A 27,979-nucleotide genomic window follows, 5' to 3' on the forward strand; every position below is an offset into this window, starting at 1 on the left:
ACTATTAATTCACATACATACAGCAGCATATTGTAAGGGGGAAAAAATCAGTAAACAGTTTCTGTCAGCCACCTTGTTTTATGTTCATGTGTTTTCTATAAACATAAACTCTTCATTTGGCTTGGTAAGTCTCTGAACAAAATGAAATCACATCACAACATCACTATCAAAATCAGAGAAGCTCAGAGCAGCAGTAGCTGATGACACATGGGAATGCTGTTATACAACATACGGTTCCTCTGATGTCCTATATCTTAAAGGGTGGATAAGAGGATCTGGTGGGTTACAGTGTCAAAGGCAGCAAAAAGATCCAGTAGATTAAGGTGACAGAGAGAGTGACAGACTGTGGTGAAGGAGTGCTTAGAGTACATACCATCAGCACTTGCATCTGACTGTCAGTGTGTCTTTGCTCGGTGGACTTATGAAGACGTGAGTAAGCCTTCTGCTGCTGCTTCAGTACTGCTTGTTAATTAATTACTTCCTCACTGACTGCTTCACTGCCGAGTTCACTTCCTTCATTAACAGCCCAAAGGCTAAAAAGTATCAAATAAATCAATAGGATAGCTACAAACTAGCAAAAAGTAACTAACCTTATCTTAACAGACTTAGAATTGCAGTTCAAAGCAGTCATAAGCCAATTTTTTTTAATTCATTAAACAAAACACAGCTGCTTCTCTTTTGGATATATAAGATGAACAAGTTAAGACCCTGTCCACCATCACCACAGTACAAAATGTACAATTTACCATCCATCCATAAGAAGGGCCATCGCTAGTTTGGTGAAAGGTGGTGAAGATTATAGGGTCCCATGGGTGAGGGGGGCCCCTGGCGATCTCAATCGACTGGCAGAGGCCAGCCTAAAAAGACGCTCAGGACAGTTGACGGGCCACTGTGCATCATCACGAAAAGCTTATCATTTGCACGTGTTTTTAAGCCTTGCCTATTTAAACATTCAAAAGAGTAAAAAAAAAAATCAAACATAAGACTCAGAAAAACTCAACCGAGTACCTGTCACCTCATCTAGGAATCCCCCTCTTCAGGCACCAAAGGTTGTTTTGCATTTTAAAATTCGCTTTTATTTTAATGTCGTTTTCAATTTTGCTATAAAATTAAGTTTCTTTTTTATTTTCGTTTCATTAATAATTTTCTTAATTTTAGTTTAGTTTTTTGTGAACATTTCTATTGAGTTTGTATATAGAATAGTTTCAGTTAGTAATTAATCAATTAGTAATTAAAGTTTGCAACACAAAAACCGTGGATAACGTAATGTCTCTGTGTATAGACACCAGAGGGCACGCTTTCTAGTTTTGTTTATTTCTTTTTGTCACAGAATGTTCTTAAACAAGAAGATCCAAGTGCAGCTTTTATTTAAAAGTCCAAAAAAACAGTAGCCTAATCCACATTGGGACAAAGGCAGAAAAACATAGAAAGGGTAATTCACAGATGGAACCTGCAAAAACTGAAAACAGAACTCAAGGTAACACTTTAGAATACTGATCCATCATTAATGAAGAACACATGAGTAAGATTTTGAGGGTTTTGTTAAATATTGGATAGTAGTGATTCAGGTTTTACTACATCCTCCTAAAATAATTAAAATTTTTGGGAACACTATTCTAGTCCGTGATAACTCAAGTAATTACTGAAGTCTTTATACATTTTTAAAGTATTTGTAAGTTCATGTTTAGTAGAGTTGCTAGATTTGGCAACACTTAAATCATTATTAATGGGTTACCATGATCTTAGAATACTGATCCAAATAATTATTAATTATTTCTTCAGAAGGATGTAGTAACACTTGAGTCATTACTATCCTACATGATAGGTAAAAAATGTTAGCCTGAATGCACTGCAAGTCGCTTTGGATAAAAGCATCTGCTAAATCCATTAATTTAATTTAATTTAATTTACTATCCAAAACTTTACATATATCTCAAAAGCTTAAAATGACATCAGTCAGTATTAGGGAGTTATGATTTAGAATGCTGATCCAAGTAATTAGTAGTTCCTTCAGAAGGATTTGGTAATACTTGAGACCTTAAATACAATGGTCATCTTTGCTCTTAAATGGTACAAAGTTATAAGGTAAAATGTTGTACATGTAAGTAGTGGTACAAAACGGTACACTTTAGGGTACTGCACCATTTGATGGTCACTTGTACCCTAAAAGGTAAAGTTTTGTACCTTTCTTTCTGAAAGTATATTTTCACAAACAACTGTTAATATTGTAATGTAATATTGTTCAATTCAATTCAAGTTTATTTGTATAGCGCTTTTTACAATACAAATCATTACAAAGCAACTTTACAGAAAATTACGTTTCTACAATATTTAGTAGTAGCTTATAAGTGTTTATATATTGTTTATAGGAATAAATAGGTTTCAGGTTTCATTGTTTGACTTTGAATTAAAAACAGGATGATTCTTGAAAGTTACACGTGTGTGATGATCACTAAGGGTTTGTGTCTGTTGATTCTGTTGAATGATGTCTGTCTGTAGTGTCTCTTTATTCACCATCAGCTGATCCAGGGAAGATCAGACTAACATCTAAAACCTGAAAGTAAAACACAAGACAAAAAGGATTTGCACTATTTGTCAGAGATAACGAACAATTTTAAAGCTCATTCAGATTTTGATTTTGCATCCAAACCACCAAGAATGATGACCCTTGACCCTTATCCACTATAAATGTCCTGTTTCTGTACTTGAGTAAGTTTTATAATATTGGAAATATTCACCAAAATCTGCTTTTACAATTGAGATTTTCTCAAAATACTTAATTTTGGGTATTAAAAAACATATATGTTTATATGTGCACCAATAATGGAAGGACAAGATCACAGTAAGATCTGTACAGGACATATCTTCACTCCAGTTTACATGCTGTTTTCATTATTGTGATCATTCACATGTGGTTAGTTTTACAGTATACTGGCCGCTGTTTTAATCTACTTAAGTCAAACGCTAAACTAATTTCTATATATGTACTGGATGGTTATTTGGCACTGTAATGAAACTGAAATGACATAATGGCATTGCAAATGGGGTTTCCATTGCATTATCCATGCCAGCTCTGGATGAAGATAAGGAGCAGAGTGGCAGCAAGTTTTTGACAGAGTTTAATGATTTGAACATGATTAAGGTGTTTACATTCCTGTTTGTTCTGGCATGTAAACATTGTACATGGTTACTACAATAATAAACTCAATAACAAATTTGAACAAAGTATTGTTTACATGAGATACATTTTAATCACAATATTGCCTATAAACAGACTCAAACTCTTATTAAACATGTCTGTAAGTAATTATTACAGTAACCATGAGAGTAACCTAAGAAGAAACTGTATCAACTTTCAATTATAAATCACTACTCACTTAAGCATTTCCAGTTTATAAGGTGGATTATCCTTCAGAGCAGAGAGCAGCTTCACATCGGAGTCTCTTAGCTTATTTCCAGTCAGATCCAGTTCTTTCAGGTGTGAGGGGTTTGATCTCAGAGCTGAAGCCAGAGCAGCACAACCTTCATCTGTGACTCCACAATCACTCAACCTGTAGAGAACAATTCCATTGAACCTTAATTTAACCAGGCAAGTCATTAAGAACGGGTTCTTATTTATTTGTTTATCTTATTTGTTATTATATAACAGCCTGGCAGGAGAGTACATATCTCCTGAAAGACACACTAACATACATAACAATACACATAAGGCACATAAAATAAATAAATACATTAAAAAAACATATGTTAAAACATTTACAAGTTGAGGTAAAAACACTCACTAGTATTTTTTTAAAATGCAAAGTCTGAAATATTTGCCTCTAGTTTCAATAACTTTTGTAGCACTTTCCAGTCATTAGGAGCACCAAATTCAAAAGTAGAACGACCATAAGTAGTTTTCTTACTAGGTAAAAATAAATAAATGAAAATTATCGAATCCTTTACTCCCCAAATGCTCTCATTGGTTGAGAGGCGTCTTGACACCCATCCCAAGCCAGTACTGATCAACATCCCACCCTCCTGTGACCCATGGTTTGATTGTATGTGAATTCAGAGCCAGTGAGCAATATACTTTCAAAATAATAATAATAATTAATTCATGCATTAAAGCGATAATAACTCATTAACTTGTCCAGCCCTAGTTAAATTGTTGTTGTTGTTGTTCATTTAAAAATGAATCTAGTGTTATTTAGCATTGCTGATGCCATGACATGAACCCTGCTCTCACATCAAACAGAACCAAAGCAGTTATTTGATATTAACCAAACTGTGGCATTGGAATATTGCTACACCCCTAGACGGGAGATATTTTTAGTCTTGATTAGATTTGGTTTTAATTTTATTCATTATTCATAGAAGGAAAATGAAAGAGAATGTTAACACATTACTACAATCTTACCGCAGTATCTCCAGTTTACAGATAGGATCTTTCAATCCAGCTGTAAGCAGATTCACTCCTGAGTCTTCTAGTTCATTTCCAGACACATCCAGTTCTCTCAGGTGTGAGGGGATTGATCTCAGAGCTGAAGTCAGAGCAGCACAACCTTCATCTGTGACTCCACAATAACTCAACCTGTAGAGAACAGTTACACCTTTAAGTCTCTCAGTTCAGGATCTACAGCTCAGATCAGCAGGAACTTCATCAGAAAGAGAGACCAAATCCACAACACAGGTAACAGGTCCGGTCTATTGTGATGTGATGTGTAGGTCAAGTATAGCAACCCACAGTTGGAATTTGTGCTTTTCATTTTACCCATAAAACACAAAGACACACATATACACACACACACACACACACATTACGTGACTGAATGCACAAGTGCTCTTCTTCTTGAGCATTTGAGTGCATGGCTAAAAATGAGATTAGAGTGCAATCTGCTGTTAAAAAAACTATGCTAAGAATAGATTCTGAGAGAATTGCGATGCATTTGGCAAATCTCAGAATCGATCCATAAATCACAATTCATCAATTTATTGTCACAGTCCTAATAATAAATAAGTATCACATCAATCACTTTGTTTAGTATGGAGCACCGCAAGGCTCAGTACTAAGACCTTTGCGTTACACCCTATACATGTTATGCTTGGGAAATGTCATTAGGAAACATGGAGTTAGATTTCACTGTAATGGTAAAGGTGTTCAGCTCTATGTTTCATAGTGGCCGGGTAAAACATACTAATTCATATAACTAACCAAATGCATAGTTGATACAAAAAATGGATAAGCAGTCATTTTCTTACTACTAAATCCAGAAAGGTTTTAATTATTTGACCAAAACCCTGTACATGCAATGACCTAGAATACTCTCTAACACTTGATGGCTGCTTCTGTCCAGTTTTCTGTGTGCTAATTAAAAAAGAAATAATAATAATAATAATAATTATATATATATATATATATATATATATATATATATATATATATATATATATATATATATATATATATATATATATATATATATATATATATATATATACATACATACATACATACATACATATATATTAGTAGGGTTCAGATTCTTTGAAAACATGTAAACAGCACTGCTGAAAAACTGAGCTACACCGCTGCCTTCAATAAATTCTTCTCTTCACAAGAACTTTAGTAAAGTTTACTTGTTTTATGTATTACAGAAATTAAATACAGTGGTGGACCACTTAAAAACTGTGCTCTATTTTCCAAATAGGAAAATCTAACTGTGCAGACCTGCTTCTACATGCTGATTGATTGGAATCATTCCAATATCATAGAAAGTAGTGATGGATCATGATTAATTGCTTCCAAATTATAAGTTTGTTTTTGCATAATACAATTGTGTCAGCAGTGAACCATGACTCTTGAACTAGGCCCTAGAAAAGACTAACTATCAGCATAGCTTATGGTGTCCTCTTTCAAAAGTCATCTTTGACAATTCAGCCTCTTAAAGAAGAGTCTAATCCAGCCTTAAGAGAGCTGTGACAAGTGCAACGCTTTAAAATTGTCTTTAAAATTCACACACGAGTTTACGAACACCGCCTGCACAACCGACGCTGTCTGGGGATCCCAGCTGCCACTCTGGGCACTGTTCAAAATCCTAAAGAGCCACAGAGCCCCTCAGCATCACTCATATAATTTTCGTTTAAATTAAATTGTCCTCTCCTTGAACTGTCACCTTATCGTGGTGGAGAGGTTTGAGTACCCGAATGATCCTGGGAGCTATGTTGTCTGGGGCTATATGCTCCTGGTAGGGTCTCCCAAGGCAAACAGGTCCTTGGTGACGGGCCAGACTAAGAACAGTTCATAAAACCCCTTATGGCAAAATTAAAATCAAGGACCGTGACGTCGCCCGGCATGGCGCAGCCGGGGCCCCACCCTGGAGCCAGGCCCGGGGTTGGGGCCCGTATGCGAGCGCCTGGTGGCCGGGCCTTCCCCCATGGGGTCCGGCCGGGCTTAGCCCGAAGGAGTGACGTGGGGCCGCCCTCCTGTGGGCTCACCACCTGCAGGAGGGAGTGTAAGGGGCCGGTGCATAGAGGATCGGGCGACAGTCGAAGGCGAGACCCCCGACGACCCGATCTCTGGACACGGAATCTGGCTTTAGGAACGTGGAATGTCACCTCGTTGGCGGGGAAGGAGCCTGAGCTTGTGCGGGAGGTCGAGAGGTACCGACTAGAGATAGTCGGGCTCACCTCAACGCACAGCTTGGGCTCTGGAACCACACTTCTTGAGAGAGGCTGGACTCTCTACCACTCTGGAGTTGCCCATGGTGAGAGGCGGAGGGCTGGAGTGGGTTTGCTAATAGCCCCCCAGCTCAGCCGCCATGTGTTGGAGTTTACCCCGGTGAACGAGAGGGTCGCTTCCCTGCGCCTTCGAGTCGGGGATAGGTCTCTCACTGTCGTTTGTGCCTACGGGCCGAACGGCAGTGCGGACTACCCGGCCTTCTTGGAGTCTCTGGGAGGGGTGCTGGAAAGTGCTCCGACTGGAGACTCCGTCGTTCTACTGGGGGACTTCAACGCTCACGTGGGCAGTGACAGTGACACCTGGAGGGGCGTGATTGGGAGGAACGGCCCCCCTGACCTGAATCCGAGCGGTGTTCTGTTATTGGATTTCTGTGCTAACCACGGTTTGTCCATAACGAACACCATGTTCAAGCATAAGGGTGTCCACCAGTGCACGTGGCACCAGGACACCCTTGGCCGGAGGTCGATGATCGACTTTGTGGTCGTGTCATCAGACCTTCGGCCATATGTCTTGGACACTCGGGTGAAGAGAGGGGCGGAGCTGTCAACTGATCACCACCTGGTGGTGAGTTGGATCCGATGGCGGGGGAGGAAGCTGGACAGACTCGGCAGACCCAAACGTACTGTGAGGGTCTGTTGGGAACGTTTGGCCGAGCCCCCTGTCAGAGAGATCTTCAACTCCCACCTCCGGCAGAGCTTCGACCGGATCCCGAGGGAGTCTGGAGATATTGAGTCCGAGTGGACCATGTTCTCCACCTCCATTGTCGCTGCGGCTGCTCGGAGCTGTGGCCGTAAGGTCTCCGGTGCCTGTCGAGGCGGCAATCCCCGAACCCGGTGGTGGACACCGGAAGTAAGGGATGCTGTCAAGCTAAAGAAGGAGTCCTATCGGGCCTGGATGGCTTGTGGGACTCCGGAGGCAGCTGACAGGTACCGGCAGGCCAAGCGGACTGCAGCCCGGGTAGTCGTGGAGGCAAAAACTCGGGCCTGGGAGGAGTTCGGTGAGGCCATGGAGAAGGACTATCGGTTGGCCTCGAAGAGATTCTGGCAAACTGTTCGACGCCTCAGGAGGGGGAAGCAGTGCCCTACCAACACTGTTTACAGTAGAGATGGGCACCTGTTGACCTCAACTGGGGATATCGTCGGGCGGTGGAAGGAATACTTCGAGGATCTTCTCAATCCCACCGACTTGTGTTCCGTTGAGGAAGCAGTGGCTGGGGACTCGGAGGGGCACTCGTCCATCACCCGGGCTGAAGTCATCGAGGTAGTTAAAAAGCTCCTCGGTGGCAAGGCACCGGGGGTGGACGAGATCCGCCCCGAGTACCTCAAGTCTCTGGATGTTGTGGGGCTGTCTTGGCTGGCACGCCTCTGCAACATCGCATGGCGGTTGGGGACAGTACCTCTGGACTGGCAGACCGGGGTGGTGGTCCCTCTTTTCAAGAAGGGGGACCGGAGAGTGTGTTCCAACTATAGGGGGATCACACTTCTCAGCCTCCCTGGAAAAGTCTATGCCAGGGTACTGGAGAGGAGAATTCGGCCGATAGTGGAACCTCGGATCCAGGAGGAACAGTGTGGTTTTCGTCCCGGTCGTGGAACACTGGACCAGCTCTATACCCTTTCCAGGTTGCTGGAGGGTTCATGGGAGTTTGCCCAACCAGTCCACATGTGTTTTATGGACTTGGAGAAGGCATTCGACCGTGTTCCTCGCGACATCCTGTGGAGGGTGCTCCGGGAGTATGGGGTCGGCGGCTCCCTACTTAGGGCTGTTCGGTCCCTGTACGACCGGAGCAAGAGCTTGGTTCGCATTGCCGGCAGTAAGTCAGACCTGTTCCCGGTGCATGTTGGACTCCGGCAGGGCTGCCCTTTGTCACCGGTTCTGTTCATAATTTTTATGGACAGAATTTCTAGGCGCAGCCAAGGGCCGGAGAGTGTCCGGTTTGGGGACCATACGATTTCGTCGCTGCTTTTTGCGGATGATGTTGTCGTGTTGGCATCCTCAGACCAGGACCTTCAGTGTGCATTGGGACGGTTTGCAGCCGAGTGTGAATCGGCTGGGATGAGAATCAGCACCTCCAAGTCCGAGGCCATGGTTCTCAGTCGGAAAAGGGTGGATTGCCCACTTCAGGTTGGTGGAGAGTTCCTGCCTCAAGTGGAGGAGTTCAGGTATCTTGGAGTCTTGTTCACGAGTGAGGGAAGGATGGAACGTGAGATTGACAGACGGATCGGTGCAGCTTCTGCAGTAATGCGGTCGCTGTACCGGTCTGTCGTGGTGAAGAAGGAGCTGAGCTGTAAGGCAAAGCTCTCGATTTACCGGTCAATCTATGTTCCTACTCTCACCTATGGTCATGAGCTGTGGGTCATGACCGAAAGGACAAGATCCCGGATACAGGCGGCCGAAATGAGCTTTCTCCGTCGGGTGGCTGGGCGCTCCCTTAGAGATAGGGTGAGAAGCTCGGTCACTCGGGAGGAGCTCAGAGTAGAGCCGTTGCTCCTCCACATCGAGAGGAGCCAGCTGAGGTGGCTCGGGCATCTATTTCGGATGCCTCCTGGACGCCTTCCCAGGGAGGTGTTCCAGGCACGTCTCACCGGGAGGAGGCCCCGGGGAAGACCTAGGACACGCTGGAGGGACTATGTCTCCCGGCTGGCCTGGGAACGCCTCGGGGTCCCCCCGGAAGAGCTGGAGGAAGTGGCTAGGGAGAGGGAAGTCTGGGCGTCTCTGCTTAGACTGTTGCCCCCGCGACCCGGCCCCGGATAAGCGGAAGATGATGGATGGATGGATGGATTAAATTGTATTTTGTGCAGAAGTGGGTGGTGTTAGCGCAGTGGATAAGACAAACGTCTGTGGTGTGGGAGACCCGGGTTCGAATCCACTGTGAGACACCAATGTGTCCCTGAGCAAGACACTTAACTCCTAGTTGCTCCAGAGGCGTGCGACCTCTGACATATATAGCAATTGTAAGTCGCTTTGGATAAAAGCGTCAGCTAAATGAATAAATGTAAATGTATAAATGTACATGTTGTAAATCTGCCAGATATGACTCTCTAAATTGCAGCGCAAACTAACATGGCGGTATTACTCACACATTATAGATCAACTAATAAGATCATTATAAAAGGTTGTATATTACAAAACACATACACTTACACATATTTGAGAATCATAATATCAGACAGTTGTTGACAGTTAACAAGTTTGTGAATATTTTGCTGAAAAAAAGGAAAAACTAAAAAGTGAAATCTGTCATACATTGTTTTTGTGGTTGCAGTGTATAGTGTCAAGGGTAACGTGCATGTTGACATAGAAACAAGGTGAAATAAAAAAAATTAAGCGTGATTCATCGATTTTACAGCCCTAATAGAAGTAAGAATAATTACAATTGTATGTACATACCCCCAAATCCCCAACACATCTGTATGACATAAAGCAGTTGTTGCTGTCACATCATCCACTCATTATATTATATAGGAAAATCCTACATTGTAAAATGACTTTAAAATTTTGGAAAGAATGTAGTGAAAATTAAAACAGCATTCTCTTCAATTTTCTGAAAGGACACTTTAAGATTTAATTTTAATTTAATTCATACAGACCACAGAAATAAATGGGTGAGACGGTTGAGACATTCAGTCAGTCTTACCGCAGTATCTCCAGAATACAGAGAGGATCTTTCAGTCCATCAGAGAGCAGATTCAGTCCTGACGCCCCTAATTTATTCATTGACAGATCCAGTTCTTTCAGGTGGGAGGGGTTTGATCTCAGAGCTGAAGTCAGAGCAGCACAACCTTCATCTGTGACTCCACAATCACTCAACCTGTAGAGAACAATGACACCCTTCAGTTTCTCAGTTCAGGATCTACAGATTATATAAGCAGGAACTTCACAATCAGAAAGAGAGACCAATTACACAGTATGGCTAACAGGTCCAGTCTAAGGTTCAGACTATCTTCTACATGCTGCTAGAGGGTGTTCAGTATTAGTCTGAATATTAAAAAAAGTACCACAGACAGGCCTTGGAGGAGAAGAGTATAAATCACAATTGGCGGGCAAAAGCACATTCGAGCGGGGCGGGGTTTGACGGGGTGTTGAGAGAGGGGGTGTTTGGGAGGACATGGGCAGGGGTGGACTGGCCATCGGGGGCACAGGGACATTTCCTGGTGGCCTGACGGTGATTCTGGCCTGCCGGCTGCCGCTGTGTAGTTGATCAGGCTGATGTGCAATAGGCTGTTATGCAACTGCGAATTAATTGACGGTTTTATGAATCTACGAATCAGGCGATCACGGAGTGAAAATGACACTACCACACAACCAAACATCAGCGAAGCACTGCCTAATTGGCTAGATCCAGAGGCAGGCTTTATCTTAGAAAATCGCGCAAAAATGGAGCTATAAGTGCAAAGGAGGAGCAGAGACGGAACGAATAAAAAGGAGAAAAGCCCTGGCCACAGACGCAGCAAATTGCTGCAAAATCCCAGCCATGTTCGCCAGTAAAGGAGCAGATCGGTCAGAATTACATTTATATTTACTAGGGATGGGACGGTTCACTGAAAAATCCGAACCGCTCGGTTCACCACACTCTTAGAAAAAAGGGTTCATTGGGGTTCTATATAGAACCATAGGGTTCTTTACTCAACTCCGAAGAACCTTTTATGCTAAAAAGGTTCTATAATGACAAAAAATAACCGTTTTGGCACAAAGGTTCTTTAGGCTATTATTCATTCATATATTACATTATTCTGCAACATTTTGTATTTGTAATTTAATTATTATTTGTAGTAACTTAATATCACATTTTAATCATGCAGATTTTTGGAGAAAAATTGAAATGGCACTCTTTGTGTGATATTGATTAACTACATAAAATGATATAAATATATACATTTTCTAACCCCCATATCTTGAATTTTGTGATCATTGACATGCCTTCATAAATGTATTTGAATACACCGAATAATGCAGTGAAAGAATACACTCAAAATACACACGCGCACTAGTATGACTTCATCATGTAACTTTACATTAGCCTAGATGCCTGCACTTTTTAGGCACGATTTATTTAGTTTTTGAATATACTTCATACTGTTAAAAGGCACATCAGTAAAACAAAAAATACAAGTTACACTCTTGGAAAACGTAATTAGAACTAGCTATTAGTTAAAAATGCATATCCATATACAGCTATGATTCGCGAACCCCAAACTGACTCAAATGATTCGCAAACCCGATCTGAACTCCCGAATTGACTCAAATGATTCGCGGTCCCGCTACGAACTCCTGAACTGATTCAAATGATTCGCGATCCCCAAACTGACTCAAATGATTTGCAAACCCGCTTTGAACTCCCGAATTGACTCAAATGATTCGCGATCCCACTACGAACTCCCGAACTGATTCAAATGATTCGCGACCCCCAAACTGACTCAAATGATTCGCGAACCCGCTTTGAACTCCCGAATTGACTCAAACGATTCGCGAACCCGCTACGAACTCCCGAACTGACTCAAATCATTCGCGATCCCGCTCCGAACTCCCGAACTGATTCAAATGATTCGCGATTCCCAAACTGACTCAAATGATTCGTGAACATGCTACGAACTATCGAACTGATTCAAATGATTCGTGATCCCCAATCTGAATCAAATAATTCGCGAACCCGCTTTGAACTCCTGATCTGACTCAAATGATTCGACATGCCTTCATAAATGTATTTGAATACACCGAATAATGCAGTGAAAGAATACACTCAAAATGCACAAGCGCACTAGTATGACTTCATTATGTAACTTTACATTAGCCTAGATGCGTGCACTTTTTAGGCACAATTTTTTTAGTTTTTGAATATACTTCATACTGTTAAAAGGCACATCAGTAAAACAAAAAATACAAGTTACACGCTTGGAAAACGTAATTAGAACTAGCTACTAGTTAAAAATGCATATGCATATACAGCTATGATTCGCGAACCCCAAACTGACTCAAATGATTCGCGAACCTGATCTGAACTCCCGAATTGCCTCAAACGATTCACGGTCCCGCTACGAACTCCCGAACTGATTCAAATGATTTGCGACCCCCAAACTGACTCAAATGATTTGCGAACCCGCTTTGAACTCCCGAATTGACTCAAACAATTCGCGAACCCGCTACGAACTCCCGAACTGACTCAAATGATTCGCGATCCCGCTCCGAACTTCCGAACTGATTCAAATGATTCGCGATTCCCAAACTGACTCAAATGATTCGTGAACACGCTAAGAACTATTGAACTGATTCAAATGATTTGTGATCCCCAATCTGAATCAAATAATTCGCGAACCCGCTTTGAACTCCCAATCTGACTAAAATGATTCGCGATCCCTCTACGAACTCCAGAACTGAATCAAATGATTCGCGATTCCCAAACTGACTCAAATGATTCGAAAATAATCCCCAAACTGGCTCAAATGATTCGCGATTCCGCTACAAACTCCCAAACTGACTCAAATGATTCGCAAACCCGCTAAGAACTCCCGAACTGACTGAAATGAATCGCGAACCTGCTCCGAACTCCTGAACTGATTCAAATGATTTGATAGAATATTCTTAATAATAATAGATAATATATACTACTATATATATATATATATATATATATATATATATATATATATATATATATATATATAAAATATTATATATTTTTTGAAGTATAGTTTTTCCATAAACATAGCATATACAACGGTACTGAAACCGTGACTCTAAAACCGAGAAACAAACCGAACTGTGAAAAAGTTGAACTGTTCCACCGTAATATTTACATAATCATTTGGCAGATGGACGCTTTCATTCAAAGCGACTTACAATAGATAAAATAAAAAAAAAAGGGGTGGACAGTTCAGCTTTTGAGTCAGAGCAGGAACTTTCAGGTAAAGTTTAAGATATTAGCAAAACTAAACATGCTAGCTATACTCTTAGAAAAATATGTGCTTTTGTGATTTATAAGGTCATCAGTAGTAGGACTGTGATCATTGGGACGTACAATTGATGGCTGCATAATTAATATAGAAAAGTGCTTATTTCATATTGCAGAGAAACTCAGTGTGCAGAGTGAGAGAGAGAGGGATTCAGGGAAAGATGATAGAGACAGTGAATGCCTTCATACTTCTTGATACTTCATTTGATTATTTTGCCGTTCACAGTCTGAGGATTTTGATTTATTTTTTAAGTATAACCCAATTCAAATCACCGAAAGAGCCAAAGAGTTTAACAGTCTGGTGGACACATGAATTGGGTGGTGACTGCAGCAACAGAGGAGGCCTGGGATGGAGTCAAATTCCCTGATTTACTGTCCCAGTCGCCACTGGACATGGGGTTTCCTCCGTAGGTACATCGGACCAAAAAGGCATTTTAGTTTTGCCGATTGAAGGGCCGGGGCTCGACCTCAAGTTTTATATTCTGTGAATAACGTGCCGTGCCTCTTATTATTAACACAGCCTCTTAATATGATGGTAAAGTGTTATTGCCTTAAATTTTCTCTTCAAATGACAGTTTATTATCCCAATTATCAGCATGGTTACAATTTGAAGATTGGATTTTGATCTCATACAGTTCCGTAAACTAGAATCTAATATCGCTAATTACAGTATTGTTCAAAATAATAGCAGTACAATGTGACTAACCAGAATAATCAAGGTTTTTCGTATATTTTTTTATTGCTACGTGGCAAACAAGTTACCAGTAGGTTCAGTAGATTCTCAGAAAACAAATGAGACCCAGCATTCATGATATGCACGCTCTTAAGGCTGTGCAATTGGGCAATTAGTTGAATTAGTTGAAAGGGGTGTGTTCAAAAAAATAGCAGTGTGGCATTCAATCACTGAGGTCATCAATTTTGTGAAGAAACAGGTGTGAATCAGGTAGCCCCTATTTAAGGATGAAGCCAACACTTGTTGAACATGCATTTGAAAGCTGAGGAAAATGGGTCGTTCAAGACATTGTTCAGAAGAACAGCGTACTTTGATTAAAAAGTTGATTAGAGAGGGGAAAACCTATGAAGAGGTGCAAAAAATGATAGGCTGTTCAGCTAAAATGATCTCCAATGCCTTAAAATGGAGAGCAAAACCAGAGAGACGTGGAAGAAAACGGAAGACAACCATCAAAATGGATAGAAGAATAACCAGAATGGCAAAGGCTCAGCCAATGATCACCTCCAGGATGATCAAAGACAGTCTGGAGTTACCTGTAAGTACTGTGACAGTTAGAAGACGTCTGTGTGAAGCTAATCTATTTTCAAGAATCCCCCGCAAAGTCCCTCTGTTAAAAAAAAGGCATGTGCAGAAGAGGTTACAATTTGCCAAAGAACACATCAACTGGCCTAAAGAGAAATGGAGGAACATTTTGTGGACTGATGAGAGTAAAATTGTTCTTTTTGGGTCCAAGGGCCACAGGCAGTTTGTGAGACGACCCCCAAACTCTGAATTCAAGCCACAGTACACAGTGAAGACAGTGAAGCATGGAGGTGCAAGCATCATGATATGGGCATGTTTCTCCTACTATGGTGTTGGGCCTATTTATCGCATACCAGGGATCATGGATCAGTTTGCATATGTTAAAATACTTGAAGAGGTCATGTTGCCCTATGCTGAAGAGGACATGCCCTTGAAATGGTTGTTTCAACAAGACAATGACCCAAAACACACTAGTAAACGGGCAAAGTCTTGGTTCCAAACCAACAAAATTAATGTTATGGAGTGGCCAGCCCAATCTCCAGACCTTAATCCAATTGAGAACTTGTGGGGTGATATCAAAAATGCTGTTTCTGAAGCAAACCAAGAAATGTGAATGAATTGTGGAATGTTGTTAAAGAATCATGGAGTGGAATAACAGCTGAGAGGTGCCACAAGTTGGTTGACTCCATGCCACACAGATGTCAAGCAGTTTTAAAAAACTGTGGTCATACAACTAAATATTAGTTTAGTGATTCACAGGATTGCTAAATCCCAGAAAAAAAAAATGTTTGTACAAAATAGTTTTGAGTTTGTACAGTCAAAGGTAGACACTGCTATTTTTTTGAACACACCCCTTTCAACTAATTGCCCAATTGCACAGCCTTAAGAGCGTGCATATCATGAATGCTGGGTCTTGTTTGTTTTCTGACAATCTACTGAACCTACTGGTAACTTGTTTGCCACGTAGCAATAAAAAATATACTAAAAACCTTGATTATTCTGGTTAGTCACATTGTACTGCTATTATTTTGAACAATACTGTAATTACATAGACACAGTTTTGGATATGCTTCTCATAGCATTATTTATGCAACTGCAGTTGCCAGTTTATGTGTAATAACTAATGTTATTATGCAAATACCTCTTTATTATTCAGTCCTGTACATTAAAAAAATATTTTAATAGGTTTTGTTTTATTTAGCATTCAATAAATCTAACTGTTTTTATGCATTACTGCAAACCTGAAATGAAACCATCATGTTTGGTTCCCAGAATAGGAATGAGACGCTGCAACGCTAATGTAACCCTTATAACGGTTGGTCCCTTATACCAATATAAACAGAAATGCACAAAACTGATTATAACAAAATGTCTATAATTTGGCCTACATGTCAACATTAATAATATAATAAAATCTGATAAGAATATTTTACATTTCTGGCACAATACCTCAGTGTTAATACAGTAAATCCATTGTTAATGTTGGAGATTTGTGTTTTGAAAAGTAGGCTATTCTAATTGTATATTTGTTGCAATGGTTCTTCTGTTTTCTGTTTTCATTTGTAAATTATGCTTTGTGGGTCACTTATATTTTAACAGACATGCTGCAAGCTGTTTGAAATTCATCCACGGGCCGGACTTTGGACACTCCTGTTCTACAGCAACTGATAACTCCTATGAATGAATTCACACAGGGCAGAAAGGTCTAAGCCATCACAGCCCTTGTAGAAAACAGGAAACCAGAGAGTGTTGCCCAATGGAGACACCTCCTATCATCAAATGATATAGCAGCAATCACTGCTAGATAAAATCAAGACTGGCTGGGGCCACAACTACAGAAAACTGACTCAATAGGAACTCCAGCACTGAAGCCATAGGACAGTGTAATGGATCCAAGTTGCTTTGCCCATACCACACCAGGAAACAAAGAGTCTAATGGTGCAGACCTGCTTCTACATGGTGATCATTTCAATATCATAGAAAATGCCAGAATCATTACATTTTTATGTAAATACCCCTGAATCCCCAATACATTCGTATGATTTATAGCAGTTGTCACTTTCACATTATCCACCACCTTAAACTATCATCATAACTATAGAAAATACATTATGTAATAAAGTTTAAAACAACTTCAATTATATGACAGGACACTTTACATTTTCATCTTAATTTTGTTCATATTGCCATGCGAGCAAAATGGAGGAGAATGTTTATTCATCTTACCGCAGTGTTTCCAGTCTACAGTGAGGATCCTTCAGTCCATCAGAGAGCAGATTCAGTCCCGAGTCTCCTAGTTTATTCAGTGACAGATCCAGTTCTGTCAGGTGTGAGGGGTTTGATCTCAGAGCTGAAGCCAGAGCAGCACATGCTTCATCTGTGACACCACACTTACCCAACCTGTGGAGAATAATGACACTCTTCTGGGTTTGCATTCTCAGTTGGGCCCAAAAAAGAACACTTTTTCTTATAAAGCACATTTCTACTGCTCAAAGAGCATAGTAATCAAGTAAACCAAACTAAACAAAAAAAAATATATAGAGCCTTTCCCAGGCTCAAGGACGCTTTACAATAAATTTATTTTGGTTGAAAATTGGTAAACTGGACATTGTCAGCTACAGGTTTGGAAGAATTAGAGGGACAATGGGTAATTGTATAGATTATTCATATGTATATACACATTCAAACTCTCCAAGAAAACTTTCCACCTAATTCATAAAACGTGTGTCTTTTATAATGCCTTTTATACAGACCCATTTTACAAAGCTCCGATTAGCTGGCTGTACTTGCGCTGTTATTTAGAGAAACCTCGCAGCTCGAGCTACATTCAATAACAATACGTTTTCTTACTATTTCCTTTTAGATTAAATATTATAACTATTATCCTAAGATTAAAAACAAATATTTTGTCTTAACTAGCCTATATATTGCCTATGTGTACAGTATATGCATAGATCATATAGCTTATTAAGAACAGCCAGAGTGTGATAGCTCTGCATATGTGTACTTGTAGTTGTTCCTATTTTTTCTTAAACTCAGAATATATTTTATTATGAAAAGTTTAAGTGAATCATGATTCGTTCGCAAAAACGTTTGTACACAGGTTTCACTTACAAATTTCTGCATATGCATGCTTAGTGAAGGAGACCCAATAAATGCTAGGAATACTGTACATGCATATAAAACCTCAATCTTACTCATAAAATAACCTGAACACTTTATACATAACTCAGGACTGGCATTAGGAAATTAAGATATCTTGGGATTAACTACTTTTTCAAAGGTATTAAACTCAATTAACTTTAAATCAAAAAGAAAGACTAACTGACAGTAAACACTTCTGATTGGCCATTAGAGGCTGTCACAATGGAGGATCCATTTTATAAGCCGCTTCTCCATACCAAGTACGCAAGGATTTGGACTTGCATCCTTGGTAATTCAGACAAGGCAAGTTTGACTTGGGAGGAGGACACAGTTCCAGTAATTCTGCAAATCGAAGAACAGCGTACTCGCCTTGGCTACTTATCGTCACTGTATTATATTTTCAATAATATGAAATATGGTATCAAACACCACTGCCTCTTTTCAGCTCAGAACTCAAAACAGCTCAGATCACACCGTCCTCTATTCACCAGTTGTTTACTTTTGTAAATGCCACACATAAAGACATGGCTGTCAGCCGCTTCAGAGATCCAGATTCTAGTGCTAATACAACCAGTAAAACAGCCCAAGGGAGAAACTGTTTCTCTAGGGCCCATCCTGCTGACTAGCTCCTAGAATGGAGTTCCTGAGTAGAACTATGTGGTGGGAAAGCCCCTACTGACACTGAGCTGAGCTACAAATGCTGCAAACTAGAGCGTGCACACAAAAACACACATAAGTGTTTGGAAGAGGTTGACTGTAGAGTGTGTCAAGTCAAGTCAAGTCAAGTCTGCTTTATTGTCAATTCTTCCACATGTACAGTACGTACATACAGAGAATCGAAATTGCGTTACTCTCAGACCCCCGGTGCATACAGATAACACTTACAGCAGAGCCTTAAAATCTAGATCAAAAATAAAATTTAAGATACAGCTATAAAATAAGGGAATGTAAAAAAAAAAAAAGACTTAAAACAATTCAAAATAAAGTTAAATAAAGCAGTGCAAGGCACATGGCAGATAGAGTGCAAACCAGTGAAGTGAACAAACAGTGCAGATAAATAGATTTTTAGTGCAAAAAAGGTTATTCAGGCTGATTAAAGTGACAAAGGGCTCAAGAGCAGTTATTTTATTTAACTGATTGATGAGGTAGTAGAATGACCATCGGTTCAATAATTCCTTACATTTATATAGCACTTTTCTAGACACTCAAAGCGCTTACATAGTCAGGGGGTATCTCCTCATCCAGCACCAGTGTGCAGCATCCACCTGAATGATGCGACGGCAGCCATATTGCGCCAGAACGCCCACCACACACCAGCTTACTGATGGAGAGGAGACGGAGTGATGAAGCCAATCAGCAGATATGGGGATTGTTAGGAGGCCATGATGGTCAGAGGGCAATGGGCGAATTGAGCTAGGATGCCGAGGTTTTTAATGACCACAGAAGACCTCGGTTAAACGTCTCATCCGAAGGATGGTGCTTGTTGACAGTATAGTGTCCCCATCACTACACTGGGGCGCTAGGACCCACACAGACCACAGGATGAGCACCCCCTGCTGGCCTCACTTGCACCTCTTCCAGCAGCAACCTAGTTTTCTAAGAGGTCTCCCAGCCAGGTACTGACCAGGCTCAGCCCTGCTTAGCTTCAGTGGGCAACCGGTCTTGGGCTCCAGGGAGCCAGCTCCTGGAGCTTTGCGTGCATTGATCCTGCTGAAAGATCTCCTCACACTGTCCGGGGTCAGCATCAATATCTGGTTGCCAGGAGGAGGTGGAGTCTTCTGTGCAGTGGTGCTGTTTTGTTGCACAAAGTGAGCGAAGAAGGTGTTCAGCTCGTTCAGCAGAGAGATGTTGCGGTCACAGGTCTGCGGTGGGGGTTTGTAGTCCATAATGGTCTGTATCCCCTGCCGCAGGCTCCAAGTGTCTCTGCTCACACTGAATTGATGGGCTATCCTCCTGCAGTGTTGTCTCTTAGCATCTCTGATGCCGCGGGACAGGTTTGCCCTGGCTGTCCTCAGGCTGACCTCATCTCAAGCTCTGAAGGCAGCATTCCGTGTCTTCAGGAGTCTGTAGACCTACCCTGTCATCCACGGCTTCTGGTTAGCACGGACAATGATGGTTTTTGTGACTGCTACATCATCAATACACTTGTTGATGTAGTCAGTGACAGTCTCTGAGTACTCCTGGAGGTCAGTGGTGTTATTGCATGTGGCAGCCTGCTTAAACATATTCCAGTCAGTTGTGTCAAAGCAGTCTTGAAGAGCCCCTGACAATACTTCCGGTCACACTTGAATCTGTTTTTGAACTGGTTTGGCTACTTTTATTGAGCGGTCTGTATGCAGTCATTAGCATGACAGTGATGTGGTCTGAGGTCCGAGGTGGAGGAGGGCTTTGTAAGCTCCTCTCTGTGTGGTGTAAACAAAGTCTAAAATGTTATTACCTCGTGTTGTAAAGTTAATGTATTGGTGTATTTTTGGAAACACACTCTTTAAGTCAGCATGGTTGAAATCCTCAGCAATGATGAGAAAAGCATCAGGGTGTGCTGTCTGCTGCTCACTGATGTGTTGGTACAGTTCATTTAATGCATCGTTCCTGTTGCAGTTGATGTTGTTCGGGAGAATGTAAACTGAAACGCGTTTTTTTCCTCCTGTGATGAGAGCTCTGTCCGCTCGATTGCACATTAGCTGGTTGAGCTGAATAGCGCAGTCTGGAACACTGTTTGCTGAGCCATGTTTCCGTGAATACAAAAACACAACAGTCTCTTACAGTCAGATGTAGTCCAGTTTACTGGTCAAAGAGCGTACGTTAGCCAGTACAATGGTGGGGATAGATGGCTTGTGTGGGTTAGCCATTAGCCTAGCCCGGATACCTCCACGCTTACCCCTCTTTTGCTTCCTCTCATGCCGCTTGTGGCACCTCCCCTGTGGGCGAGATGCAGTAGTGGGGGTCATTGATGGTATAGGCCTCTGGAGCAGTCTGAGATTCCGCAGCTGTTCCGCGTATGCAGAGTTCAACAGTAAAAATGCAGTTCTGTGGACATCCAGCAGAAACTCATGACTGTATGTGCACTTAAAGACAGGTAGACGCAATGACGACGTACAAAAACACTGCGACTCACAAGACAAAAAACACCATTCTGTTGGGACAAAGAGAAGCCGCTGCGTGTGGACGAACTGCCATTACTTTCCATTCCATTCCATACTGTACTAGGGGTTGTACTGACTAATCAACTAGTCAATTTCAATGGTCTGCCATGAAACTTTAAGCTTGATGTCGACTATTCACTGGTTCTATAGAGGGTGCAACAGGATAAGAAATCTTTGAAGGACTTCCACATTTATACTCTGTTTCCAAACAGTTGAAATGACAAATAAATGTATACTCTTAAAGGCTACACAAGACATATATGATTATATTACTGGATGCTCAAAATTGAATGGGAGCATGCACATTTTAAACAGCTTATTGTATAGGTAAATTAACTGCCGTTCTTATCTAATGCACTGCTGCACTGTAATGCACACACATAGACTATAAACAGTAGCGGGTACATCACTCTGAGATCACGGGCGCACAATCATTCAGCGTGGAAATGTATAAACTCTGTTCTGTGATTTCTCAATAAAATAGCATAGAAACTGAAAAGTATATATTTCTTAATAAATAGATCCCACAGCTTTACTAGTAGAGAGACACTGCCAGGTAGAATTTATTCACATGCATATGAATGTAATCTTTACTGTGATACTTTATCTGTATCTGATTTAGAATGAGCAGAAATCTGTGAGAAATATAATGACCCTTAAAAAAAAAAAAAAAAAAAATCGGACGAAAATCAACCCCTAGTGTGTACAGAATTAAATGAGTAGTATTAGTACTGTAAAAAGATCCTTTGCAATAAGAAGAAAATTGAGAATTTTACCACCAGTCTTACCGCAGCTTTTCCAGTTTACAGTGAGGATCCTTCAGTCCATCAGAGAGCAGCTTCACTCCTGATGCTCCTACTTTATTTAGTGACAGATTCATATTTCTCATGTGTGAGGGGTTTGATTTTAGAGCTGAAGCCAGAGCAGCACAACCTTCATATGTAACACCACAATCCATCAACCTGCAGAGATTGAAGATGCATGGTGAACTGATACAAGCTGCGACTACAGAATAACATGTAAAATATGTTTAACAGTCCTAATCATGCAGCATCTAAAAAAAAAAAACCTGCTGTCAGTTTTCAATCTACTCAGGTGCTTAGTTTTTTTTTTTTTTGCTTTGGTAATATGCACTCTAAAGTCAAAATCATGTCCATGGGATCATGTTTTATCATTGAAGTGATTGTTGTCCATGGAACTTACTGAACTAATTTGGATTCTTTGACCACAGGCAGCAGCTTCTGAAGAACTTCATCTGCTGTATTTTGGGATCCAATGAACAGTTTTAGTTTGAAAACATCCATCTTCTGCTCTGATGTCAGCAACACATAAACCAGAGCTGACCACTGTGAAGATGAGAGTTTGGTTTCTTTTATTTTTCCAGATTTCAGATAATCTTGAATCTCCTGAATCAGTGAATCATCACCCAGTTCATTCAGACAGTGGAACAGATTGATGGATCTCTCTGGAGAGCGATTCCTCTTGATCTTCTGCTTGATGTACTTAACCGTTTCCTCATTGTTGTAAGAGCAGCTTCCTGTCTGTGTTAGTAGTTCTCGTAAGAGAGTCTGATTGGACTCCAATGAGAGACCCAGAAGAAAACGCAAAAAAAGGTCCAGATGTCCATTTTTACTCTTCAAGGCCTTTTCCACAGCTCTCTTATGCAGCTCAGATGGTGAAACATTTAAAGCCTTCTTCAAATGCTTCAAAGGACTAGAAGAAAGAGTAATAAACACATTTCTGTTTTTTTTCATAAGGGACAGATGTGCATATAGAGCTGCTAGATGTTCCTGGATGCTCAAATGAACAAAACAGAAGACTTTCCCCTGGTTCAAGCCAAACTCCTCTCTGAAGATCTGAGTGCACAATCCTGAGTACACTGCTGCTTCTGTCTCTTCAATGCCACACTCTCTCAGGTCTTCCTCATAGAAAATCAGGTTGCCTTTCACAAGCTGCTGAAAAGCCAGTTTCCCCAGTTTGAGGATCATATCTTCATCTTTGACTGTATTCTCATAGTCCTTTTCTTGCTTGATGTTGGTCTGAAGGATCAGGAAGTGTGTGTACATTTGAGTGAGAGTCTTGGGAATCTCTCCACTCTCTGCTTCACTCAACATCTTCTCCAGAACAGCGGCTGAGATCCAGCAGAACACTGGGATGTGGCACATGATGTAGAGGCTCCTTGAAGACTTCAGGTGTGATATGATTGTATTCGCCAGACTCTGATCACTGATTCTCTTCCTGAAGTATTCCTCCTTCTGTGGATCATTGAAACCTCGTACCTCTGTCACTCGATGGACACACTCAGAGGGGATGAGATCAGCTGCTGCTGGTCTGGAGGTGATCCAGATGAGAGCAGAGGGAAGCAGATTCCCCACAATGAGGTTCATCAGCAGCACATCCACTGAAGCTGATTCACTTACATCACACAACCTCACATCGCTCTGAAAATCCAGAGACAGGCGACACTCATCCAGACCATCAAAGATGAACAACACTTTATATTCATCACTAGATATTTCCATATCTTTGGTTTCAGGGTAAAATACATGAAGAAGATCTGAAAGACTGAGTGTTTTGTCTTTCATCAGGTTGATTTCTCTGAAAGGAAGTGGAAATATGAGCTGGACATCCTGATTCTCTTTCCCTTCAGCCCAGTCCAGGATCAACTTCTGCACAGAGACTGTTTTTCCAATGCCAGCGACTCCCTTTGTCAGCACAGTTCTGATGGGTTCTTCTTGTCCAGGTAAAGGTCTAAAGATGTCATTGCATTTGATTGGTGTGTCCTCTGTTGCTGCTCTCCTGGACTGTTTCTCAATCTGTCTCACCTCGTGCTCATTACTGATCTCTCCTCTCTCACTCTCTGTGATGTAGAGCTCTGTGTAGATCTCATTCAGGAGTGTTGGGTTTTCCTGCTTTGCTGTTCCTTCAGATAGACGCTCAAACTTCTTCACCAGATTTGATATGATTATGCTTTGGGCCAGTTGAGAGTCACTGAGATAAAGATTAAAATAAGAAATTACTACATGAATTAAAGCGGTAAAATTTAATTTAAAGTGACACCTGCTAATCTAATGATGTCATTACAGTGTACAGAAGCATAGATGTTATCACACATTCAGCATTTGGGCCAAGTGGAAAAATTAATAAAATTTTCTATCTATCTTAAACCTAGAAATGTTATACCTCAGATTTGATTTGTTTTCCCCATTGAATATTACTGATGTTTTCATAGATGCTTCACTCTTTATGGCACTGTGCTTCGGTGAGTTTGATCTATGCCTGTGGAATTGATGGTAAAATAATAGAAAAGTGTCCACTTAAACAGATAATCAGTTAGTCAGAAGCACACAAGGTTGGGGGTTTGATTCCCCGGGAACACATGATAGGGAAAAATGTATAGCCTGAATGCACTTTAAGTTGCTTTGGATAAAAGCGTCTGCTAAATGCATAAATGTAATTTAATTTAATTTAATCTAGACAGAAAAGTTATACCACAGATCTGTTGATATGTCTTTTCCATCAAATGTTAGAATGTTGTTTTTAGACCTGTCACTCTTCATGGACACATGTTTGGAATCCAGTGACCTTGATATCCCACTGTGGAACCAAAATAATAGAACAAACACAATGGAAAAGACATAATATTATAAAGACAAGAATTAATATCATTGATATTACATGCCATATAAACTTTACACAGAGAATTCGGTCTATACATGAGAAGCTTTAGAAATGTTGAAGAATGATAACACTGCACAAGGATGATGTCACAGAGACCACAGCATCCGAATTCATAATTAGGAATATTAGAAAACCACTCAGAATACATTATCATTAGCCTATCGCACAATACCATATAATAAGACATAAAATGTATCTTCTATAACATTATGATCACATAAGGATTTTGATGTACCTGAATTCTGAAGAAAAATCTTCATCGCTGAATGTTTCTTTGTCCTCCATGATTCATAAAGTCTGAATGAAGCTGCGTGTGTATATCTGACGAGTCAGAAACACTGACAATGTATTTAAATATCATTGTTAATTTACTTGAACTACACACTTGAATAAGTTTTCCAGTTTGTTTACAATTTGTTTATTTAAATGTTTAATTAAAATGATTAAATGAAATTACAGGGAAATATTGTTTGTTTGTTTTCAAATTGTGGCTTCTATAACATTTGGATGTTTAAAAGTGATGTTTCCTAATTTGTACCGATACACAAGAATATATGGCCCACATCTCTACCAGTAAGTACATTTGACATGAGAAATCTTTGTGTAAATACTTAATTTTTAAGTTTTTAAAACACCTTCTTATAATTGTTACTTTATGAGGAAGTGGACAGCAGCTCACCTGACTAATGTTCACCCACTCTGATCAAAATCAAACCGGTTCCCAACATTTTCACAGTTTCCCATGTAGTGTTTCATCATGTAAATTCCCACAAAGTCACCTACAAATTGTACTGTTTAACACAATCCTCGGTTTTTCTCTTTTTAAAGAAAGCTTGTGTCCCGCTGAAAAATGGCACATAGTAGAACTCTCAGAGTGCTTTCATTTCTGGACGCAAATGTTGCCAGACTTGTTTTGAGAGAATGCAGCTTATCCACTTCTGTCATGAGACAGAGACTAGTACAAGTTTTATTTCCTTCCCACTTGGAGAAGATTTTTGTGGTTCTCTTTTGGCAACAAAAAAATAATGTTATACAAGCTATCACACAGTATAAAAATTTCACCCCAAGCCCAAGTATTTTTGTCCTGAGACAAAACTAGTAATCACTTAATTTAGGCTATTTAATATAATAACTTCATCCACACATTTATAGCTCTGACTAACGATCAGTGTTTGAATATTTAATAAAGATGGGAATCAAGAGAAGTGCTGATGCATGTCACATGTCACTTTTTTGCTGGTCTTCTTTACTGGAAACATCTGAGGGTTAAAAAAAAAGAAAAGAAAAGTGTAATAAGGTATAAATGCCACGCTCTCACTCTGGAAAGTAGACAACAATAGTCTTTTTAAACCAATATCCAAGGAAATCCAAGGGGGAGACAGGAGCACAGGTAACACCAGGTTTGACCTTGACAGTTAGCACAGACAGCACAAACTTAAATGCAAGGGATAATTAAAAAAAACTAAATGATTAATTAAACTAAATGAGGACAGGAAAAGACCATATAAGGAACACCAGGAACAATGAAGGGGAAAAACACAACTAAAGCGGTGTTCTGAAATATTCGCTGTCTGAGAGTTTCCTGTTCATGAGTTTCCTCTTTAAGTGGCTTTAAACATTAGTGCTCCTCTGATCGCAGACAGAAGGCAAAAGGGCCAACAAGTGCTAAGCATCTCTCGGGGAACTCCTTCAAGACTGTTGGAAGACCATTTCAGGTGACTACCTCTTGAAGCTCATCAAGAGAATGCCAAGAGTGTGCAAAGCAGTAATCAAAGCAAAAGGTGGATACATATATACTGCATATAGATGTGTGTATGAATTCTATCATTTCGTTACAGCGTTGAATTTAACTTTTATATATTATGTATTATTATGCACAGCCATTTATTTATTACAGACGGAAATCCTGTTTATGGTTAGACTATGCATCAAGTAGACTAATCAAGCCCTTCGTCTTTTTGTCATATACTCTACTTCAGTTTTACATTTAAAACAGAGTGTTTTTAAAACAGTTCAATCTGATAACTTGTATAAGCTATGTTTGGTGCTGTTTTTTTCTTTACAATTTTAATTATACAAATATGAATGGCATTCATCTTATGATGCTTTGTATATTATATATAATTTAGATTGTATACAATTTCTAAAAAAAAAAAATCATATCATTTATTTATTTTTTCTCCATCCAGGTCAGCAAATGGTCAAAAAGGATAATGTCAAATACATGTTGGCTGGCATGAAAAAATGCATCATTTTTTGTAAGTTAAGTCCCTTTATAAAGAGTCTGAAATATTGTCATAACGTTCACCTTGGATATTGAAAATGTTTCTTTTTTGAGACCCCAGGAACCCAAATTCATACCCAGAACAATAAAACCCACAGTAGAGGTGGGAGTTCAAAGGAGGAATCTTTATATTACCAAACTGCAGGGAGAGGAAGAGTAGATGTAAGTCATGATCTGCAAGATTAACCACAATCTGATGTGATCCGACCACCTCAGAGAAAACCAGTGTTGAGCTGCTGCAAGAGCTTTTGAAGCACAGCAAAGAGTTCTCGTGTGTTCTGATAGGTGGATGGTGATGATGATAAAGACTAGAGCAATCAAATAGTGAGAGAGTGATCTGCTCACCTGGTTATGTTCGTGGATGTTTCGACGTGGAAAGCAGTTCGGAACGGAAATATTTATGTTTTTTTTTGTTAACAACATACCTTTCGTACCTTAACTTCAGTAAATGTTATGAAATCAGACAACTAAGCCAATAGTAGCGCTGGCTGTGTTTGATTTGAATGGGAACTTCTGATTGTGAATCATTTGAGTCAGTTCGGGAGTTCAGAGCCTGATTCATTTGAGTCAGTTTGGGAGTTCAAAGCGGGTTTGCGACTCATTTCAGTCAGTTTGGAAGTTTGGTGCGGGTTCGCGGATCATTTGAATCAGTTCGGGAGTTCAAAGCGGGTTCGCGAATCATTTCGGGATTCGAAGCTGGTTTGCGAATCATTTGAGTCAGTTCGGGAGTTCAAAGCGGGTTCGCGAATCATTTGAGTCAGTTTGGTGCCAAAAGGGTTCTTTCTTGTCATTATTGAGTAAAGAA

General features: G+C 40.4%; 1 protein-coding gene across 1 annotated transcript; it reads right to left on the reverse strand.

Moving 5' to 3' along the window:
* Positions 1 to 1,356: 1,356 nt before the first annotated feature.
* Positions 1,357 to 27,548, reverse strand: LOC113119734 (NACHT, LRR and PYD domains-containing protein 12-like). The gene is made up of 12 exons (XM_026289362.1): positions 27,520 to 27,548; positions 25,570 to 26,149; positions 25,126 to 25,228; positions 24,702 to 24,806; positions 24,393 to 24,488; positions 22,413 to 24,200; positions 21,998 to 22,171; positions 17,149 to 17,322; positions 10,356 to 10,529; positions 4,400 to 4,573; positions 3,378 to 3,551; positions 1,357 to 2,554 (listed from the first exon to the last, which is right to left on the reverse strand). The coding sequence occupies exons 3-12, from the start codon at positions 25,173 to 25,175 to the stop codon at positions 2,548 to 2,550; spliced, it is 2,916 nt and encodes a 971-aa protein (XP_026145147.1). The 5' UTR covers positions 25,176 to 25,228; positions 25,570 to 26,149; positions 27,520 to 27,548; the 3' UTR covers positions 1,357 to 2,547.
* Between the last annotated feature and the right edge of the window lie 431 nt (positions 27,549 to 27,979).

The sequence above is a fragment of the Carassius auratus genome, chromosome 19 (assembly GCF_003368295.1).
Source record: "Carassius auratus strain Wakin chromosome 19, ASM336829v1, whole genome shotgun sequence".
In the NCBI taxonomy this organism is placed as follows: domain Eukaryota; kingdom Metazoa; phylum Chordata; class Actinopteri; order Cypriniformes; family Cyprinidae; genus Carassius; species Carassius auratus.

What these genes read in the sequence shown, in the direction of transcription:
- LOC113119734 (XM_026289362.1), bottom strand. Translation starts at nt 25,175, where the DNA reads ATGGAGGACAAAGAAACATTCAGCGATGAAGATTTTTCTTCAGAATTC. An exon ending in GATTTTTCTTCAGAATTCAG is followed by an intron (nt 24,807 to 25,125) that starts GTACATCAAAAT and finishes TTGGTTCCACAG; the next exon opens with TGGGATATCAAGGTCACTGG. An exon ending in AAAGAATCCAAATTAGTTCA is followed by an intron (nt 22,172 to 22,412) that starts GTAAGTTCCATG and finishes CAATCTCTGCAG; the next exon opens with GTTGATGGATTGTGGTGTTA.